The sequence below is a fragment of the Limanda limanda genome, chromosome 12 (assembly GCF_963576545.1).
Source record: "Limanda limanda chromosome 12, fLimLim1.1, whole genome shotgun sequence".
In the NCBI taxonomy this organism is placed as follows: Eukaryota; Metazoa; Chordata; class Actinopteri; order Pleuronectiformes; family Pleuronectidae; genus Limanda; species Limanda limanda.
Genome location: NC_083647.1, coordinates 2,644,247 through 2,664,442, shown reverse-complemented (window position 1 = coordinate 2,664,442; position 20,196 = coordinate 2,644,247). Strand labels below are relative to the sequence as shown.

Below are 20,196 nucleotides of genomic sequence, written 5' to 3'. Positions count from 1 at the left end.
GCCCATTTTACCACAGTTGATATGGTTCCTTGGTTTCTTGATGAAATGTCGAATGTAGAAGCACTGTGTGGAATGTGAAGTAGAATTTTCATAATATGTCCCCTTTAAGTGAAGGCAAAGAGTAAGACAAAGCTTGTCTCAGCCCAAATTTCACATTTCCAATAAATTGATTATTGCACATAATTATACATGGACATTCAATTGCAAACAACAAGGGAATTTGGCTCAACTTTGTGTTGGAGACCTGCTCACCCATACAAACCTTCAAGCATAAACACAACCCAACATGTGCTTTACATGGTGTATAGCATGATTTTGGACATGCAATGTCCGCATACACTAACACAGCTATTTGTAGCTTCTCACATCTTCTTTAGTGTCATTCATAATCACCATCTCCATCCCATGACACATACAGCAGTATCTGGTCAGTATCTGGTCAGCTTATATGTCAGACAATCTTGTGAGGAATGAAAGGAACTGTGACTGATAGATGGATTCGGAAACAGTTGAGAAGGTGAGGGAAAATGGGTGGAACACTTGGTAACTTCTGGGGAAGTAAGTGTGGCCGGGTCTGTCTCTGGAATGAGGAGACAGTTGTGGCTGAGGGATATAGCGGTCATCCTGCCAGTTGTCACCATCTGCATGCTCAAGTGTCCTTGGGCAAGATACTGAACCCCGAATGGCCCCTCATAGAAAAAAGTGCTGCTCATAGATGCACTGTAGGATGGGTGTGTGAATGGGTGAATGGTGAAAACGGTACTGTAAAGCGCTTTGAGTGGTCATCAAGACTAGAAAAGTGCGAGATAAATAGAGACCATTTTAAACAGGGGTAATGGAATAAATTAATGAAATACAACAAGCATAAGTTGTTCTCTTCTTGCTGTCAGAAGGTTGCCATCATGTCGTCTATAGTGTAGGTGCGGAACGTGCCCACACAAGCATATCACATTGACCTTGTGATGACAATGTAACAGTAATGTGCTGATATTTATCAGCTTATGTTAACCATCGGCATCATTTCATCATGTTGGCATGCTAACATTTCTTAATGAGCACGGAACACAAAGTACAGATGAGGGTAGGGTATTTTGTCATAAGAAAACACATTGGACATTTTTACATAGCATGAGATGAAAATTCATGCATCCTCAAAGTATTACAAGGCCATCATATTCTTTGATGATGTATTTCAGTCTGAACCAAAAATGTTCATACTGATGATGGAATTAGAATAAAAATCGCAAACATCATTAGGTGATATAGCCTGGGGATGTTCAATGTTTGTACCAAATTTCATGAGAGTCCAAAGAGCAGTACTTGAGGCATTTACCTCAAAACCAAACAGTTATCCAGGTACATGATGCTCTAACGGTGTTGTCAGTTACCAGTTGCTGTTACTAAAAGACCCCAGTCTAACTGTTTCTTCCTACCACATCTGCTTGTCTGCAGGTATAACCACGGTGCTGACCATGACCACTATCAATACCCATCTAAGGGAGACGCTGCCGAAGATCCCTTATGTCAAGGCCATTGACATTTTTCTCATGGGCTGCTTTGTCTTTGTCTTTCTGGCATTGCTGGAGTATGCCTTTGTCAACTACATCTTCTTTGGCCGTGGTCCTCACTTGCAGAAGAAGGTAGCAGAAAAGGCTGCCAAAACCAACAATGAGAATAGGAGCAGAATGGAGAGCAACAAAGTGCAGGTGGGGAGAAAATATTGTGCAGTTATCATGTTTTTTTGTGGACGTAGAGGCCTGACACACAGACTAAACTGACCCTTATGTGCTGTTGGCCGATTGTTACAATGCTGATTGCTGTCTCAGGCTAAAAATGCGTTTTTAATCTACTTGTGGACAAGTTTAATTTACTCACCAAAGATGACAGGAAAACTTTACACTGTAAATTATATTTAAACTTTTGGATTAATGCAGCTTTACACTCTTTAGTGAGAAATCTATTGAGTATTCTTCAAACCAACCTATTTGGAAAACCTATCGTATTGGTAAATGCCAAAGTGCTTATACCAGAGTGATTGTATTGAGAAATGTATAAAGACTGCAAAAATAATAAAGAATTAAAGATGTGTTCATGCAAAACTGTATCCAGTGCACACTTTTATAACCAGGGCAATTGCATTCAGAGCTTTAATGCTGATGCTGAAATGTACATCAGTGAAAACGGTATTGACCCCTATGTCGCTGCTTTACAAAAAATAAATCTTTAAATACAGATCCTTTATCTCTTACCTGAATAGGGCAGTCCAAGACATGATAGAATTCCCCTATATAAAATGCTGCATATAATTAGGGAGACGGCTTATTTTATTTTTTTTGTGTATTTGGATATTGTTTACAAAACAAATTTAGTAAAGTATGGCAACTTCCCTCAGGTTGATGCTCATGGCAACATCCTCCTGACCAACCTAACCAGTGAGATGAGTGGAGCAGATATGATGGGAGCTTTCCACGACCCTCGGGCTACCATGTTCTCTTACGACAGTGCCAGCATACAGTACCGCAAGCCCATGACCAGCCGAGACCTGTACGGACGACCGGCCATTGATCGGCCAATGGGCCATAAGAAGGGTCGCTTGAGGAGAAGGGCCTCACAGCTCAAAGTCAAGATCCCTGACCTAACAGATGTCAATGCCATAGACAAGTGGTCCCGTGTTGTCTTCCCAATCGCATTCACCTTCTTCAACCTGGTCTACTGGCTTTACTATGTCCAGTAGGGTGGCAGTAGTGAGCCTGTGTGGCAACACCACTACTAGTGAATTGTTAGAAAAGCTACCTAGGTCTTGTACAGCAATGAAAATAATCCATTTATATAAATACTGTTTTGGAAAGAGTAGTACTGGGTGACTTTACAATGTAAATACAATTTAAAACAGAGGTATAATATAAAACAGAGATATAATTTATAAAAAACTACTATCACTTTTATTGTAGTCATCCAAACAAAATAGATATAGATATAAATATTAGACACACTAGAGGTATGTATTTCTAAGTCCAAAGTTGCCAAAAGACATTGGTGACCCCAACATTATGGGTAATGGTCTTTCATTTGTTCTCTTTTTCTTACCTTCTTTTATCTCAAATTTTGCATGTGAATGCAACACAACATTTAATTTGCTGAAAGGTGAAAAAAAATAACAAGATAAAGAAGCCCAGTGCAAAAACAGTGGGTAACTAAAGAAGTGTTCACTTGATTTTGTGATTGAACCTCAGCCAGCTATTAAATAGAAGATGTTTGGGTGAATGCCATCATAATAAGGTCATCTTCATTCGGTTTAAGCTCAGTACCCTGACTGGGGTAATGTTTGTGGAGTTGAGGATGTACCATTGTGTTGAGATCCTTCTCTGACAGCCATTGTGACCTAATAAACATGTAACCTTTGCTTTTCATGATTGACATGATTTTGTTAGGATTGTGCCAAGTGCATGTGCATTTATCTGCTTTCGCACTGCAAACCAAATTCAGTTCCCTTCATATCTATTAAAAAAGCTTTGCATGGCTCTACTAGGCCCTTTATTATAATCATTATACTGTATGCTTTTGAACAATCATTGCATTTAAGATAAGCACAGGGCAGATATTAATTGGAAGTCACACTAATCTCTCAAATGTAAAAATTTAGATTTTTACCAACAATATTCTCACAGTGTCTGTGAGCATGTGCGATGCAATTTTCTTTAAGGAAATCAGGTAAAGACTGACCAATGATGTCACCATGCTTTCAAAACCACATTCAATATGCCAAGCCCTGATAAAACATGCTGCTTGTGTTGAAATACCTACTATAAGTGTGTTGAAAATAATGGATGATTCCACAATTACAAAATAGTTTGAGTGCAATTGAAGAAAGTATTGTGCAATTGAAGAAAGTATAGTATTGTTTTCCTAACCCTAATCAAACCTTTACCATACTATATTTTCTCACCTTAACGTATCTATACTATACTTACCAGGTACAGACTGGTAGTCATGTTGATGGATGAACCTTTCTTCCAAAAGATACATGTACTTGCTCAGTTGGTGTTTTGGTGATGATGGTGGAGATGGTTGACTAAAATGTTGCTCCGAATTCTCGCATAGATTTTCAGTTGGTTTATATACAGTAATCTACAAGCCGGTTTACAGTAATTGTCTTGGTGGGATTGAGATGATGTACTCAGTGACCAGATTTGAAATTGATTACTGTCAATACCATGTTAGACTTGATAACAGCTGCGAGAAGTCCTAATGTGTTTTTCCATAGCCCTGTAAGTTGATGGTGTGATAACTGGCCATGCTGACTTCAGCACTTTTCATTCTTAGGGTTGATGGATGGACCTGCTTTTTTTCCTGCATTTGTTTTCATTTCAAAGTGTTAGCAGGATTGGTTACAGACCCTGTTGCGACCTGGCTATTTCAGCTGCATGTTCCGCAAACAAATCCGGGATATTGTTTAACATGATAGGGAACATTATCACCTCTGCCAAGGAGGACGCGTTTTCCATTTGTGTCTGTTTGACTGTCATCAGGATTACAAAAAGTACTGAACCAATTTGTCCAAAAAAACTCTAGTAACAGGTATTACCTATTGACTAAGTCAATAGGTAATACCTGTTACTCTAGTCTAGTAAGTCAATAGTTAATACATGTCAAATCATTAGCACCTCACACCCTGGCTTGTACAGTTTTCATGTTAAATTCATGACCTCATGGTATTTAGGTCGGAGACTCACTGTATCAACATGATGGTGCAGATGGATCAATAATACATAGTTCCTCATTTAAAACATTTATAAGGTAAACCTGTTACCACATATTGTAATAATGTCACCACTGCAAGGTTACATTGACTGACAATATCATTTTTAATATATTGTACTGATTAAAAAAGCAGTTCTACAATTTGAATGCATTATAAGTATGGACTGGATTAAAGTGTTAATTCCTATATTGTAGATAGATAAATAGTCTGAGCAAAGTCGTCGATTCAACAGTGTTACTCACAGTCTCAGTACACAGGACACCATACTTCATACCTTAGCACTGAACATGAAAGTTGGGTTTAAAATCTCGAGATGAGAAATAAGATTTTGATCAAACACTTGTGTGGTTGCCTGCTTTTAAACCCCCGATAAACTCCAACACATTGTCTGTTTGTGTAATATGTTTCTGTCATGCATTGAGTCACCTGATACCTCCCACATTCTAGACCTGAGAGGGTTGCCTTAGCAAACACTCTAACCAGGTTTCTTTGTGTCTCAGTTCTGTTGTTTAACTTTGAACCCACTGCTCATATACAGCCCAGGTGTACAGTCTCAGAGTTGGCCTGATCATTCCCTGTCACCTGCAGACTGGCAAAATGAAAGTGGATTTGGAGACGCTGTCTTTCGTAGGATCTCTCCTTTGCTTGTGGCAGGGATTCTATTTTGCTGGTCTCTAATTTTGTGTTAATGTGGTAGGGTGTGAAGATTCCCAATTGATAAACTGCTGAGTTCACTTTAAAGGGGAATTCTGTTTTAGTATTTTTCTACCTGGGCCCTTTGTTTATAAATGTGGGTTAATCCAAACAAAAAGTGAATCCAAAGACTTTTGAAACAGTCCAGTAGAACTTCTCCATCGGCAGCGGCAGTGAAAACAATGTACTCTTATATGACAACTGGGACAGCTCACCAAATGTCCACTTAATGTTGTTTTTTACCAATAAAAGGCTCACAATGTTATTGTGGGTCTTTGCTAAGACTATGGTAACATTACACATGGTGAATCTGTTTCTGATGGGGACAATGTCCATAAAGCATTTGACTTCGAAGGCTATCCCTTGTAGTATATGGATTAAAAGTTTCCAGAAATTTCAGCTTGAACAAGGAAAGAGAGGCCCCAACCAGAGGAGGGACAATGTGCTGTTAGTTGAGCAAGACATGTGTCATGTTGTAACTCTCTTGGCAAAAATCCAGATTAACAGTTCAAGCCTTTTATTTGTGAAAAAAAAATCCTTTTTATTGGACATTTCATGGATTGTATTCATTGTCCCAGAAGATTACACTGTAGCCGCTGCCATGTGTCGAGGCTGCAATCGCAGACCGTCTACTGCCAAAAGTTTTTTACTAATAAACATATTGGCCCAGGTTGAATATACAGTGGAAACCGCTTTTACACTTTACACTTCTTCTTCACATAGTGATCATGATATAGTCATCAACCGTTTATATGGATCTAAAAGCTTGGGAAAGAATCGTCTATTGTTTAACCAATTCGGTTACAGTGATCAAGTATTACACTGTGTTTATTTAAGGTATTTTCATAGATGTTTGGACCATATGAAAGTTACAGTTTTTAAAGGCCCCTCCAGTTTTTCACTGCTCCTCTCTATGTCTCTATCATTCGTGCTGAACTTCTCGAGACAAACACCACCATCTCCTCCGGCTTTTCATCGTCTAAGTTTAGATATTCTGTTGTTTTTACCCAGTCTGATTTAATACATAGGTCCGGTGACACTGTTGATCTGTGTGTCTGTGTCAGCCTGCGAGACAGAGGAAGAGAGCAAGCAAGTGAGCAGTGGAGTCAGTGTGTGTGTGTGCAATGTTACCTCTCCCTCAAGTTCTGGGACTGTCGTACAGAATCTATGCAATGCGTGATAGTAATTAACTGTTTATCCTGATCAATTTGGTCCAGAACAAATGTAATCACTATCCACTTTGATGGAATTCCCATTTAAGGTTTATCCCAACCTGGATATAATGCTCATACAGTAGCTGTGACCACCATTCTTGATCAGTTACGCTAACTTTGTGCTCATGAGAATTCAAGGCAGAGATCTGTAAACACAGCAACATGCCCGATTGTAAATAAAAGTGCTCTCATGGATAAGAGTGACATACGGGTTCACATGACAGTGAACACACCTGAAATGTGGATCATAAAAAATCATGTGGTATTTACCACAGTTAGTCTTTAGCAGAGCTCCCACTTTCCAAGAAATAATTACTGAAAGACATGAGAAGCAAAATCACCATATTAATAAGATCTAATTAGTAATAAACCAGAATTGTTCTTCATCACATAAGCTATTTTTGTTTTATTTCAGATAATACCTTTCTTAGGCTTCATAGCTGTCCTAGTTGTGGACAAACAGTATGGAAACTTGTTGTTATGACCGATGCTTGTCTTATCAGGGCTTGAAACAAAAAAAAGCAGCAAAACCAGATAGGCTTCAACAGGACACAATATAGCAATGTCCTCTTTCTCATGGCTGAATATTGTGCCTTTACCAAGAATCTCAATATTTTCACAGGGTCTAACTTTACTCCTAAACCATCTTGTACTTTTTCTAGATTAAGAAGAATAAGGAGTACCAGAACACGAATTGGAAACTTCCAGAGCTTTTCTGAGGCTCTGACATAAGGTATCATTATCTAAGCGTAGATTGTAGTGAGACATTCCAGCATTATGATGACAATCTTTTGAATTCAGTGTCCTGCAAGTCCACTGCAAGGCTGTCCTCCATGCTGCCAGCGTTGCTGTTTGTGGAAATGAGCAGAGTGGAGGACGGAGATGAGGTGGAAACACAAAGAAAAGAAGAAGCTCGCCTCCTGCCACATCAAAAGGACACAGAGCAGAAAGACATGTTTTCTGTGGACCGAGGAGCTAATGGAAGCCTTGAACAACTGGTTTGCCTGCAGGCTGTCGATGGAGAGGACATGTGCTGGACTCTTATTGTGTAATATTACTGTATAATTTTTTCTCTTATGCTCTATATGTTCTCTCACGTGGAATGAGACGTGGGTGTGTTTGAAGTATGCAGGTCTTGCTGGTTGTGTAAAGACAAAGATCTTTGCGTTATGCTTGTGTGTGTGTGAGAGTGAGTGTGAGGGAGAGAGAGAGAGAGAGAGAGAGAGAGAGAGAGAGTTGGAGGGAGAGAGGGTGCATATGGATACATGTGAGAAGGAGAAAACATAAAATATAAATTCTTTGTGTCAGTTTATAGACTTCAAAGAATAGAGTTTAAATAAAACCGCTGACATCTCTACCATCTACATTTAACGTGTCCTTTTGTTGACAAATACATGAGCATGTTTGCCTTTTACCTCTGTGTCTGTTTGTTCGTCAGTAGGGATGGAGGCTAGAGGCACAGGCCAGGGAAGAAGCTAACATACTTTTGGTTTTTGGTTGAAGCAGAAATTTCAAAAAAAATCTCCAGACCCTGAAAATATCCAAGACTTGTGACCCCCATAGACTGTTTATCGCAGTATCAAGCTCCCACCAGTACACGCTCTCGACCAATCTTAAGTCAAGTGGCTCAGCTGTCAATCAGGATATTTTACTGCAGTTTTATTGCATCAATAACTAATTAAAATCAAACTTACCAGAAAACGTAATAGTTGAACAAACATCAGTGTGATACCTAAAATAACAGAAACCTTCTTTGAGAAAAAAGGTCCATTTAAATGGTCTGTGATTAGAAAGAGCCTTTCTAGTCTTAGTGACCTCAGAACACTTTACAGTAGTTTTACATTCATACAGTGCATCTATGTGCAGCACTTTCTCTGGGGTTCAGTATTTTTCCCAAGGACACTATGGCATGTAGAACGCTTTCATGGAGGAAGTGGTGCTGGTGGCCTAAACTGCATCCAGCCACCAGGGGGCGATTGATACTCTTTGGCTTTGCTTTTGGGGAGCCATCATGTCATCTATTTGAATATACAGTGAATGGTTGAAGCACAGTAAAGGACTTTGATTTGAAGTACTTCCCAAATGGCCTACGTTCACGTGTTGCAATGTTTCCAGTGTGATCCCCACTGAGATAAAAAAGCAGAAACTCCACACAAGTTCAACTCCTACTGTAAGATAGTTTGTTTTGGTTCAGATCAGCACTGACTCAGCCTCTTTCTCATGCGGCTGTCTTTATGGAGACTGGAGCTCTGGAGGTGGAACTGCTGTGGCTGGAGGAGAATGCCATCTGTTCAGTTAGCATGTCTGCAGCCGTCAGCGGCAACGCTCATTCTCATGATTAACATGAAGCTGTGAGAGTGAAGGCCAATGCCATTAACACATTTAACACGGCAGCATCTGTCGGCAGTTGTGCCCATTCTTATAATGAATCAGGCTGCCAGCAGTCTAATCAAAAGACCCTAATGTCACCTTGACTTACCCACAGGACAAAGCGCCATCTCTGCCATCTTATATAGGTTCACATTTTTAAATGGACTTTGAAACAGTAGTGACCTGCTCATATGTTGACTGCATGTTTTATTTCTTATAATACTTATAAATTAATAAGAAGGGACTACTATAGATCTCCTTCAAACATGCTTCCAGGACAAGGTCTTCAGATGATACGAAAAATATTTTACAAATTTGACCTGAAGTTAGTGTGAGGCTAACTCTGGCTTAATAACAGAGTGTGAACTTTGTTGGGCATGTTGCCTTTAGATGTGATTTTATTTTTGTGTGACCTTGTTAACTTTCTTAGAGCTGGTGTAAAGCACGTGTCAGGTCTTTCAAATGAAAACGTTTGGAACATGCAGGACTCGCCAGTCAGAGTGGACAAGAGGTTCTATTCATGGACATTTTTTTAACAATGTACAAATATGCATAACTGAATAATATGCAAAAACTAAGTGGTCTGAAAACTTTCTGATGCTGTGATAAATAAACATATACTTCACGGTTCAGGTAGCTTATTATTTGATGTAATGTATGAATTGTCAGCAGAACTCTTGAGAGTTATTCATGCCAAATCTTTCCTTTGTCCACATGGATTAAATATTTCACATAACTGTCAAATTAATTCACTTGACTATTCTTAATTCTTTGTTGTTTCTATGAAGCAATCAAAACCATAGAAAATAAGCAGAATTTTAACTGACTCCCACATGAAAAATACCACTGAAAACCTGAATGTTTCTATTAACTTTCGGATATTGTCTGTGGGACGCGTTATTAAAGGGCCCATGAGACATAATTCATTTTTCAAAATTAACTCAGGAAAGGCAGCAATTCCTGTATGTGTGTGTGTGTTCGTATAAAAGTACCACTCATGAAGGCATTAAACAAACGTGGGATATCCTCTACTTACGATCTGTATGTAAACTCATATGGAACTCCTGTACTTTTTGTGAAATTGAAAGGAGAGTAGATGAATTGAATTCAGTGAAATAAAAAAAAGCACCAAAACATTTACTTCAGCATTTTCATGACAAAACACAGTACACACCAAAAACATGTGTTCACCTGCATACATGTGACCACAACATGACACGGTCACTGTGTCTACAACACACACAATCCTGACAGAGTCTCATCTACACTTTCTTTGACAACATGACCATCCATGCACTTGTCTTCCTGTCGTCGTGGATCAGTGCTCCGTCAAACGGTTGATCATTTCAACTGCAGCACCACCTGCAAGACACAAATACAGCTCAATGTTTTTATCTTTGTATAAATAATAGAACCACTGTAATGTGATCGTGTTGCTCTTGATTACATCATACGATAACTCCATATCATGTATTCCATTTTAGTTTGGTCTTAAATTCTGCAGCCAAGTGGCAAACAAATGTAATAGCTGCAGCTTTAAAGGGACTTGCTGGTGTTGTATTATCCTTATTGTTAATGGATCCCATTAAAGAACAAATCCAACACTTGACAAATGTTCCTGTTTTAAGTCAATATGAAGTCTTTTTATCACAGAGCAAAAGCTTAACGTGTGTATTTGCAGTAAGTGACAGAAGGTGCTGGGCCTGACATGACTGCACCAGCTCGCCAGATGGTTCCTCCGCCGTCTTCCACAGCATGTTCATAAATAGAGACGAGAGAGGAGGGAGAATTTCTCAGCCTGACACAGACTCTGTGAGGGGTGAGTGTGATAACACAACTCGGCCCATCTGTGGCTCTCAGACTCCAAGTTCCACTGACTCCTACTTATGTCATTCATCTTTAAAATAGCCTACAGAATATCGGATTTTATTCATCTGCTTTTTAATATACAAGTAAAAAAAAGTAATTTCCCCAGAGAACCAAACACTGGGTACTGCACAGCTTCTGTCTGATTGTTATAGAACAATGAAAACAACTAATTACAGTCCCTCAGTCCACACACACGTTAGGTAGTTTCTATACACTGTATCTTAATAGGGAAAAAATGTATGTTTTAACCACATAACACTCTTTGCTTTGACGTATACAATACTGTTCTGTACATCCTGGCATGTATGTGACAAGAAGATAACAAGATCACTTCCTGTATGGCTTGATTCACAGTAGCCTCAGAAAATCTTCACTTTGTGCACACTGAAGTATTACATCCACCATGGAGGTAATGTTTTCACCCCTGAATGCAGAATGAGTCAGGGGAAAAGATCCAGGATTTTCACTATTCATTATGTAAAACAATTAATTTGACATATTTAGTGGACTGAAATCTGTAGTGTGCAGTTTGATTGATTAGAAGACTGTTTTATCTAAGGTAAGTTATCCACTGAGTGCCATTCTGTTGTTCTAAATGTAATATATATTCATATTTGAAAAGTGCCAGTGTATCCCCAGCAGGATCACTGCCTCCTGCATTGTCCCTCACTCTGCAGACACCTTGTAGATTACGGATACTAAATAGAGATATTCGTTTTCATGAATCTGTTTAAAACAAAAGAGCTGCAGATAAAAATTCTGTTATTATTTTCTGTTCTACCACCATTCCCCCCTAACAAACCACACCCCAGAAACTGTCGGTTTGGACAAGAAGCAACAATGTGTGAAATTAAAAAAAAGATAATATCCGTGATTCTTCTCTCATTTTTACATGTTAATCAGGGTTTGTTCGTTGGTTCACAAGAATACACAAAAGCGACTGAACCGATTAGCATTACATTTTGTGACGGGGTGGGACCTGGCCCAAGGAAGAAACCATCAAGGTATACCGAATAGATATATAGGAAAAATAATTCCCAGAATTAATTTAATCTATGACGGTAGCAGCGGTGCACATGTATGAAGGTCACTCTAGCGAGCAACAGATCTAGAGTGACACGTATTCAGACGAGAGAACTGCATTGCGTGCCACTAGAGGGTGCGCGCACAACTGCAGCTGAAACTATGAGGTAAGACTGTCTGCATGGACAGTAAAAATATTTATAGAGTTCAACTACTTTACTTTGTGAAAAGTATAACAAAATATGTATCTTTCCTTATGAATCCGTGGCAGGACAAATAAGATAATGGCGGGCTGCCACAGTCAAGATAATTAATGGGAAACACTGCTCTGAAATGTCATGATAGAGCATTAGTTCTGTTTTGAGAAACCTAACCCTATGATATTAAATTAGCTGTTCTTATTTGTTCGCTCTGGGCTCAGCTTCACCTGACAACTGGTAATCACCTGCCTGGAGTCCAAATCATTCACAAAGACTCCCTGCGGCACAGAGCAGGGCTGGTTCTAAAGGTAAACTCTCGCTCATGTAAACAAAAGACACACACACAGAACACACAGAGCATTCAGCTTTCACTTGTGTCACCTTATTAGCAGCCTCGAGTGAAGTGATGAGTGTGTTTAGCTCCTCTCTGTTCATCTCCATGGTGACAGGCCGGAGGTCTCCGTTCTCTCTCAGGTCCAGACTGAGGCTGAGCAGAGGAGTGTGGAGGGATGAGATCTTATCACTGGACAGAGCCAACTGGAAGAAGAGGGACAGGAAGAGAGGAGGTGTGATTAGAGCATGGTGGCACTGCGGGAACAGCTTGAGGGGACAGCCTGTGTTTCCTGACATCATTTGAACTTTGGTATGAATTGATCTCTTGGGGCTGCATTCTCAATATTGTGCTATATTTAGCCAACACAGAGATCCAGGTCAATCAGTGGGGAGCGCACACTATATTCTTGTTTAGTTGTCAATATTAAATAAAATACCTTATAAAATGAACACAATCTAATTTCTGTGACAATAATGTGAATCATTTTGTGTAAACATTTTATTTTATTTTGACCTACTGGCTATAAAGTGTGTGCTGGCCTTAGTTCAAATAATCACACTGTATAATATATATACAGTATATACACTGCTCAAAATAATGAAGGGAACACGTAATGCTCACAGTAAAACACCAAGTCAGTTAGACTTCAGGTTTATCAATATGTCCATATAGGAAGCACAAGTGATTGTGAATCAAATTCACCTGCTTTGTTGCAAATTAAAGTGACAGGTGCAATGGAGAGGCAAAAGCAAGACGACAACAGAAAGGGAACAGTTTTATATGTGCTGGTCAGAGACATTTGCTCACTCCTCATCCTTCCTGACTGATTCTTCTCTAGTTTTGTGTTCTGCTCGTGTCCTTGTCACTACCTATAGCATGAGGCGGTGCCTGCAGTCAAATCAGGTAGCACAGATAGTCCAGCTCCTGGCAGGATGTGCACCAGGAGAGCTGGACAGGGCCTTAGAAGGGCATCAATCCAGCAGCAGATCAGAACAGGAGGAGGACACCATCTACTGACTCATCAGGAGTGTGCCCAGATGTTGTTGGGAGTGCATACAGGCACGCGAAGGCCACACAAACTGCTGAGTCACATAATGAGTTGCCTCAATGAAAGTGTGGTTCCGAATCCTGCTCTCAGTGGGTTGATGATTTTGTTTCCATTGACCGTTGTTATGTAATTTTGTTCAAAACAAATTATGGAATGTATATTAAAAGGTATTTTCAACTTGAATCATTTGTTCATCAAGATCTGATGTGTGATTTAAGCTACATGATTAATTGTGACCATTAAACATTTGATTTTAAGCCAAAAATTATTTGAAAATGTAAAATGCAAAAGTACCAGTCTGTATACATAATCATTTTAATAGTGAAGGAACCACGGATCCAAGGAACCATTGCGAAGGATCCCTTTCGCGCTTGTTCTTGAATTTAACCTTGTTGTTAGCATAGTGTTGCAATATATCGTAGTTTGTCTTGTGTACATAGTGTTTCATATAGTGTGGTAACTTGGTGAAGTAGTCTTGTCAGCGACATGGTGCAATACTCTGTTTTTGACTGCAATCACCGCTCGTCGAGCGCAAGAACAATTCCACAGTAGCTCCACCAATCAGAGGTGTCACTATTACAACTGAGGATGGGTAGTGCTTATTGCCAATAAAACAGGTTCTTTCATTACTAACTGAATGTTAGAAGATTCTGCTACGGATGCCAATATCATTTCATGCAATTCTGCTCCTCACTTATGTGTCATGGTTAGTGTAGTTGTAATTGTATTAGGGCATTGGATTCACATGTATCTTTTTATGCCACATGAGCAAACATATGAAAAGATAAAAATAGGGAGTGAAAGATATATTTGCATGTATGCGTCTTATCTTGCCAACTGTCACTTGATGTGTGCCAAATGATCACCTGCAGGCGACCATCTGTCCTGTGTGGTGCTATGTCTCATGCATGTATTAAGATGTCTCTCACCGAAACTGGGTGTTTGCAGTGTGCCAATGCTTTAACGCCTCTTCAGTGGTTTTAAAATATGATGCTAAATCCAGTTATGACCATTCCACATCTGAAATATGAGACAGAAACACATGCAGGATCGAGTCACCTTCAGCTGCCAGTCGAAATCCTGCAGAGTAGTAGAGGAAATGCAGTTGGTTCTATCCAAAAGAGCACGGTGGATCTCCTCCTCTCTGGCTCGCACCACACTCAGCAACATCTCAGAGTGACTGCTGACCACATCTCTCAGCCCAGCCAGCACCTGTACACACACAGACAGGAGGAGAGCTGAGAATCAAAACACAGCCACAGCTCAATGACATTAAGACCCTTACATGTATAAACAAATGATCTGGTGAACAATCTATTATCTTTAGGGTTAGGGTGTCTCCTCATGTCTAAATACCAACCTCTTCATCTGAGCTGTTGTTCCCCACTGCCAGACGGAAGAAGGCAGTCAGGGTGCTGAGCAGCTCCAGCCACTCCTCCAGGCTCCAGGTGGCGCTGTAATCCGCCCGGCGAGGAGGTTCCCGGCCACACAGGCCATCCACCACCTTGTGACAAAGCTGCACAGCAGACAGTACTGTGTTATGAGGACTCATTTAGTAGAGTAGTTCAATTTAAGGATTCTGTTAGTGGTGTATTTGATCAACCATTACATGAAATCTGCTCATACATTTGAACTGCTGCGCTATGAAAAAGGTCCTTAACCTTCCTATATCCCACTATTCTTGTATGATGAGGCTGACCAATCAGAGATCCTGCTGTAGCTCTGGGAGATGGACTTGATTTAATCATTTAGTGCAAATCCTCAGATTAAAGAGACATGAATTTAAAATGTACACAAGTAGCCAAAAAGTAAGTACCACACACATGTGAAGCAAATTACATAAGCAGTTTGAAAACACTGGAATAGTGTGGACGCTAGGCGTAACCGTAGCAACACTGATTCGATTTAAACCTACATCGTATTAGTGAAGACGAGATGTCGCCTCAGTCAAAGAGTGAAGCCATATAGATCCTCAAGTTCAAGCGTGAGAGGGATTATGACTGACAGACACATCAGTAAACACATTGCAAAATACAGTTGACCATTTTAAAACTAAATGGTGAATTCATAATTCAAAGTCATAATGATGACACATTCATTTCATTTTACTTTTAAATGCCATTGTATTAATTTGCTACTCGTCTTTGATGAATTGTTTATTTTGTCCAATTCTTGATCCCCTTTGTAATGGGTGTTTAGACATAAAAAAAATATCAAATCAATTATAGTTTTAAATACATTATTTGAATTTTATCAATCACATTTAAATGAAATTTGTATTTTTGTATTATGTCAATGTATGTATTGATTATAGTCGGACACTGAGGATTGTTATTGTTTTGGTGGCACACTACAGACTCCATAGAACTTTAAATGATGTGACAATGATCAATATAGTGTGTAATTAACTCTCACGTTTAGATACAACATACACAAGTTGCCAATGGCCTCCCGTATTCAGAGCTGTGTTTTAACAGACGTGACTGTAGTTGGGGTCTGTGGTATGGACGACATACGATCAATAATGATCAGAAAGAATCAGAGAACCCCTCGTCCTACAAGATGGCATGTTTGAAATGGTTGTATTTGCTCCTCGGCAGCTCGGAGATATTCCGATGAGCTCTCAGTGGAAACTGTGAATGTAAAACTTGTGGCTTTTCTTCTCTGCACTGTTGAATAAAGCTGGGTACGTACCTTCAGACAGTCCGTGACAGGTAACCTGCTCAGTGAAGCCACCATGTTTTCATTTTCACTCGACTTCCGCCTGCTGCTGATCAGCTGAGCTCAGTCACATGACGACAGGAGCTGCGTTCAACGAGCTCGGAAAAAGGACCTGCATCTTCTTCAGTGAGTTGGGACTAAATGTGTGTGCAAGTATCTTGTAAAATAACTGTTTGATCTTTGTTATCATATTTAAATTAATTGCATTGATTAATTACTAATGTTAGTATTTGCTCGGGCGCTGAATTCAACTTCTAGACCTAGAAAAAGTGACCTTGATCACGGTCATGGTTGCAGCATTCAGTTAATAGAAATCACTTGGACGCCGAATTCACAACAAAGGCGCATCCATTAAAGACACTGAGTTGACTGGAGCGAAATACACATTTAAAACTTGGTGAATTGTCGCTGGAGTTCGGTTGTGCGATGCTCTGCAGGCGAGCGGAACGCCTCGCAGCTCGAGCAGTATGTCACATCCTGGTTGGTGTGATGCGCAGGGACTGTTAGAGAGCCTCGCTCACCTCCTCACTCATCTCCATGTCCCGACACACAGGGATGTGGTGACCGGAGCCGCTCGAACCAGACCTCAGAGGAGCCCGCGCATGGACCTAGGCAGGGTGAGTGTTTGTCTGAGTGGAGCCAGGCAGCGGGCGACCACCTCACTGAATTCTGTTATGGTGAACAACACAGAGGCGAACAGAGTCCCACAGGAGCAACGGATCAACTGATCCTCCTTTGAACTGATGCTCCTGTAAACTGCTGCTTCACCACACTGTGCAGGTTACGAGTACAGGTTATGAGTACAGGTTAAGAAGAAGAAGAAGATACACTTTATTAATCCCACACACATGCACAAACATGCAAAGACACACTCATGCATTGGGGAAATTAGTCCTCTGCATTTCACCCATCTGGTGCAGGACACACTGCAGAGCAGAGCAGTGGGCTGCCAGGTACGGCGCCCGGGGAGCAGATGTTGGGGGAGTAAGGTGCCTTGCTCAGGGGCACTAGACAGGGTAGGGAGAAGAGTCCTTTTGAACTTTGGACAGGTCCAGGTTCGTTACACCATCCAGGCAAGTTTCCGCCGAAACTCCGAGGAGACGAACCATGGAGTCGAACCAGCATCGAACCAGAGACCCCTTCTCTGCCAGTAGTCCAAGTTTTCTGCCACTAGTCCACCGCCTCTCCTCAATACGAGTACAGGTTACGAGTACAGGTTACGAATACAGGTTACGAGTACAGGTTACCAGTACAGGTTACCGGTACAGGTTACGAGTACATGCTACGAGTACAGGTTACAAGTACAGGTTACAAGTACAGGTTACAAATACAGGTTACAAGTACAGATCATAATTACAGGTCACAAGTACAGATCACAAGTATAGGTCACAAGTATAGGTCACAAGTTCAGGTTACAAGTACAGGTTACTAGTACAGGTTACAAGTACAGGTTTCTAGTACAGGTTACTAGTACAGGTTACGAGTACAGGTTACAAGTACAAGTTACAAGTAAAGATCTCTATTACAGGTCACAAGTACAAGTTACAAGTACAGGTTACAAGTAAAGATTGCAATTACAGGTCAGAGGTACAGATCACAAGTACAGGTTACAAGTTAAGATCTCAATAACAGGTCACAAGTACAGATCACAAGTATAGGTCACAAGTACAGGTTACAAGTACAGGTTACAAGTAAAGATCTCAATTACAGGTCACAAGTACAGATCACAAGTATAGGTCACAAGTATAAGTCACAAGTACAGGTTACAAGTACAGGTCACAAGTACAGGTCACAAGTACAGGTTACAAGTAAAGATCTCAATTACAGGTCACAAGTACAGATCACAAGTACAGGTTACAAGTAAAGATCTCAATTACAGGCCACAAATACAGGTCACAACTACAGATCACAAGTATGGGTCACAAGTACAGCTTACAAGTACAGATTACAAGTACAGATCACCAGTACAGGTTACAAGTACAGAAGCTCTTTTTGTGTATGGACTTGTAGGTTGACGACAGATTCAACCAGCACATTAGATCCCTCTGACATGGCTGAGGTGCTAAGCAACCACCTCAGAAGAATGAGTGTAGATGTCAGACCTTCTTTTCACCAAAAATAGAATCAAATCAAATTATCTTGAATTTGATTAATGGCATACACATTAATCAAACTACATTATGCATGCCCAGCAGAAGGCTGAGTATATTATATAAACCTGTAAACAATCTGGTTCCTTGTCTTGCAGTTTGTACTTGGAACTATTCCAATGTCTAACTCACACATTAGATCGTACTGAAATGACATGTTTACTCATCACAACAGGAGTTTACAAATCATAACCAGAGTAGACAGCATGGTGACAATAAAAGTGGATGTTGAACGTTGCACTTTTTAAGGGAAATTGACAAAAAAATACTTTTCTGTACAAGACTGGCTGTGAAGTATTATGGGGAGAGAGGTTATAGCTAGAAAGATGAAACGCTCAATCGGAAGGAGAATTAGTGAAGAAGTGTTGTTGCTGTGCAGCTGCTAGAATCAGATATAAAAATGGTCCCAGTGTAAGTTTGTCCTGAAGATCTTACACAAAGCGAGTGCTGATACACCTCAAAACATTTTTCTCTCCAGCGATGAAATAGACCAAATATATCCGACCTCTGCAGCTCATCCAGAATGCAGCAGCTGGACTGGTCATTAACCAACCTAAATTCACTCACACTACTCCGCTCCTCCGCTCCCTTCACTGGTTACCAGTGGCTGCCCGTATCTGTTTCAAGACACCTGTACTTGTGTACTGTGCTTTGAACGGATCGGGTCCTGTCTACATCCAGAACATGGTCAAACCATACACCCCAGCCCGTTTACTCTGCTCTGCATCTGCCAATCGGCTGGTTGCTATCTCACTGCGAGCTAAAAACTTGTCAAAATCACGACAGTTTGCTGCCTTGGCTCCTAAATGGTGGAATGAGCTCCCCAATGACATCAGAACAGCAGAAAGTCTACACATCTTCTGCCACAAACTAAAAACACAACTCTTCTGACTACTATATCCCGCAGCCACAGCCGCCCGTGGCTGAGGGGTAGAGTGGTCGTCCTCCAACCAGAAGGTCGGCAGTTTGATCCCCAGTCTGGCCCATCTGCATGCCGAAGTGTCCTTGGGCAAGATGCTGAACCCCGAATGGCCCCCTCATAGAATAACAAAGTGCTGCTGATAGATGCACTGTATGAATGTGTGTGTGAATGGGTGAATGTGAAACTGTACTGTAAAGAGCTTTGAGTGGTCATCAAGACTAGAAAAGCGCTTTATAAATACAAAACAATTACCATTTACCTTGGATAAGATGATGATATCTAATAACCACCGTCAACTGTGGTGTTTATATTTATATATATATAATAATAAAAAATACTGTATAATTGGCCCTTACATGTAGCACTGTATAGTTTGGCTTTTGAAGCTAATGCACTGACACTCATGTACCCTCATGGTTGAATGCACTTATTGTGAGTTGCCCTGTCGCTTATGATATGTAATGTTATTACAGTTCACTGGTCTAACCAGTCAGTTTAGCTTATGCCCATATCGTTTAAAAGCTCTGAATGTATAACCCGGCAAAGGTTTTAACTATAAACATATTATTGAGTCAGACACAGTCTAAATATTTCCAGTCAGAACAACAAAGCTTCAGATAGAGGCAGAGAGGGCAGTGGAGATCATGTGACCTGATGGGTTCAGTCGTGCTGTAAACACCCAGCTTCTCCTTCAGCCTAGACACTGAGAATGTTCATTATATCAGCACTGCCCATAAGAAGAGTAGTTATTTACACACAGTGTGCATTTTACGTTTCATCATGCTATTTGAGTGATGTAATTTTCAAAATGCTTAAACTATTGGAAAGTCATAGTGAACAATGGTACGAAAGAAAGATGCCTTGCAAAGGGTATGCTGGAATTTCGAAAA

At 40.4% G+C, this 20,196-nt stretch overlaps 2 protein-coding genes across 2 annotated transcripts in view; one reads left to right on the top strand and one right to left on the bottom strand.

The window, feature by feature from the left end:
* Nucleotides 1–2,734, top strand: part of gabrb1 (gamma-aminobutyric acid type A receptor subunit beta1) — a 46,868-nt gene extending 44,134 nt beyond the window's left edge. The window contains exons 8-9 of the mRNA XM_061082924.1: nucleotides 1,453–1,706; nucleotides 2,393–2,734. Of these exons, the coding sequence (XP_060938907.1) occupies nucleotides 1,453–1,706; nucleotides 2,393–2,734 (596 nt within the window). The remainder of the gene's footprint in view (nucleotides 1–1,452; nucleotides 1,707–2,392) is intronic.
* Nucleotides 2,735–10,160: 7,426 nt separating this feature from the next.
* commd8 (COMM domain containing 8) lies at nucleotides 10,161–16,271 on the bottom strand. Its single transcript, XM_061082705.1, has 5 exons — nucleotides 16,208–16,271; nucleotides 14,874–15,029; nucleotides 14,573–14,725; nucleotides 12,513–12,668; nucleotides 10,161–10,401 (listed from the first exon to the last, which is right to left on the bottom strand). Exons 1-5 carry the CDS (start codon nucleotides 16,250–16,252, stop codon nucleotides 10,381–10,383), a joined length of 531 nt encoding a protein of 176 aa, XP_060938688.1. The 5' UTR covers nucleotides 16,253–16,271; the 3' UTR covers nucleotides 10,161–10,380.
* Nucleotides 16,272–20,196: the final 3,925 nt, after the last annotated feature.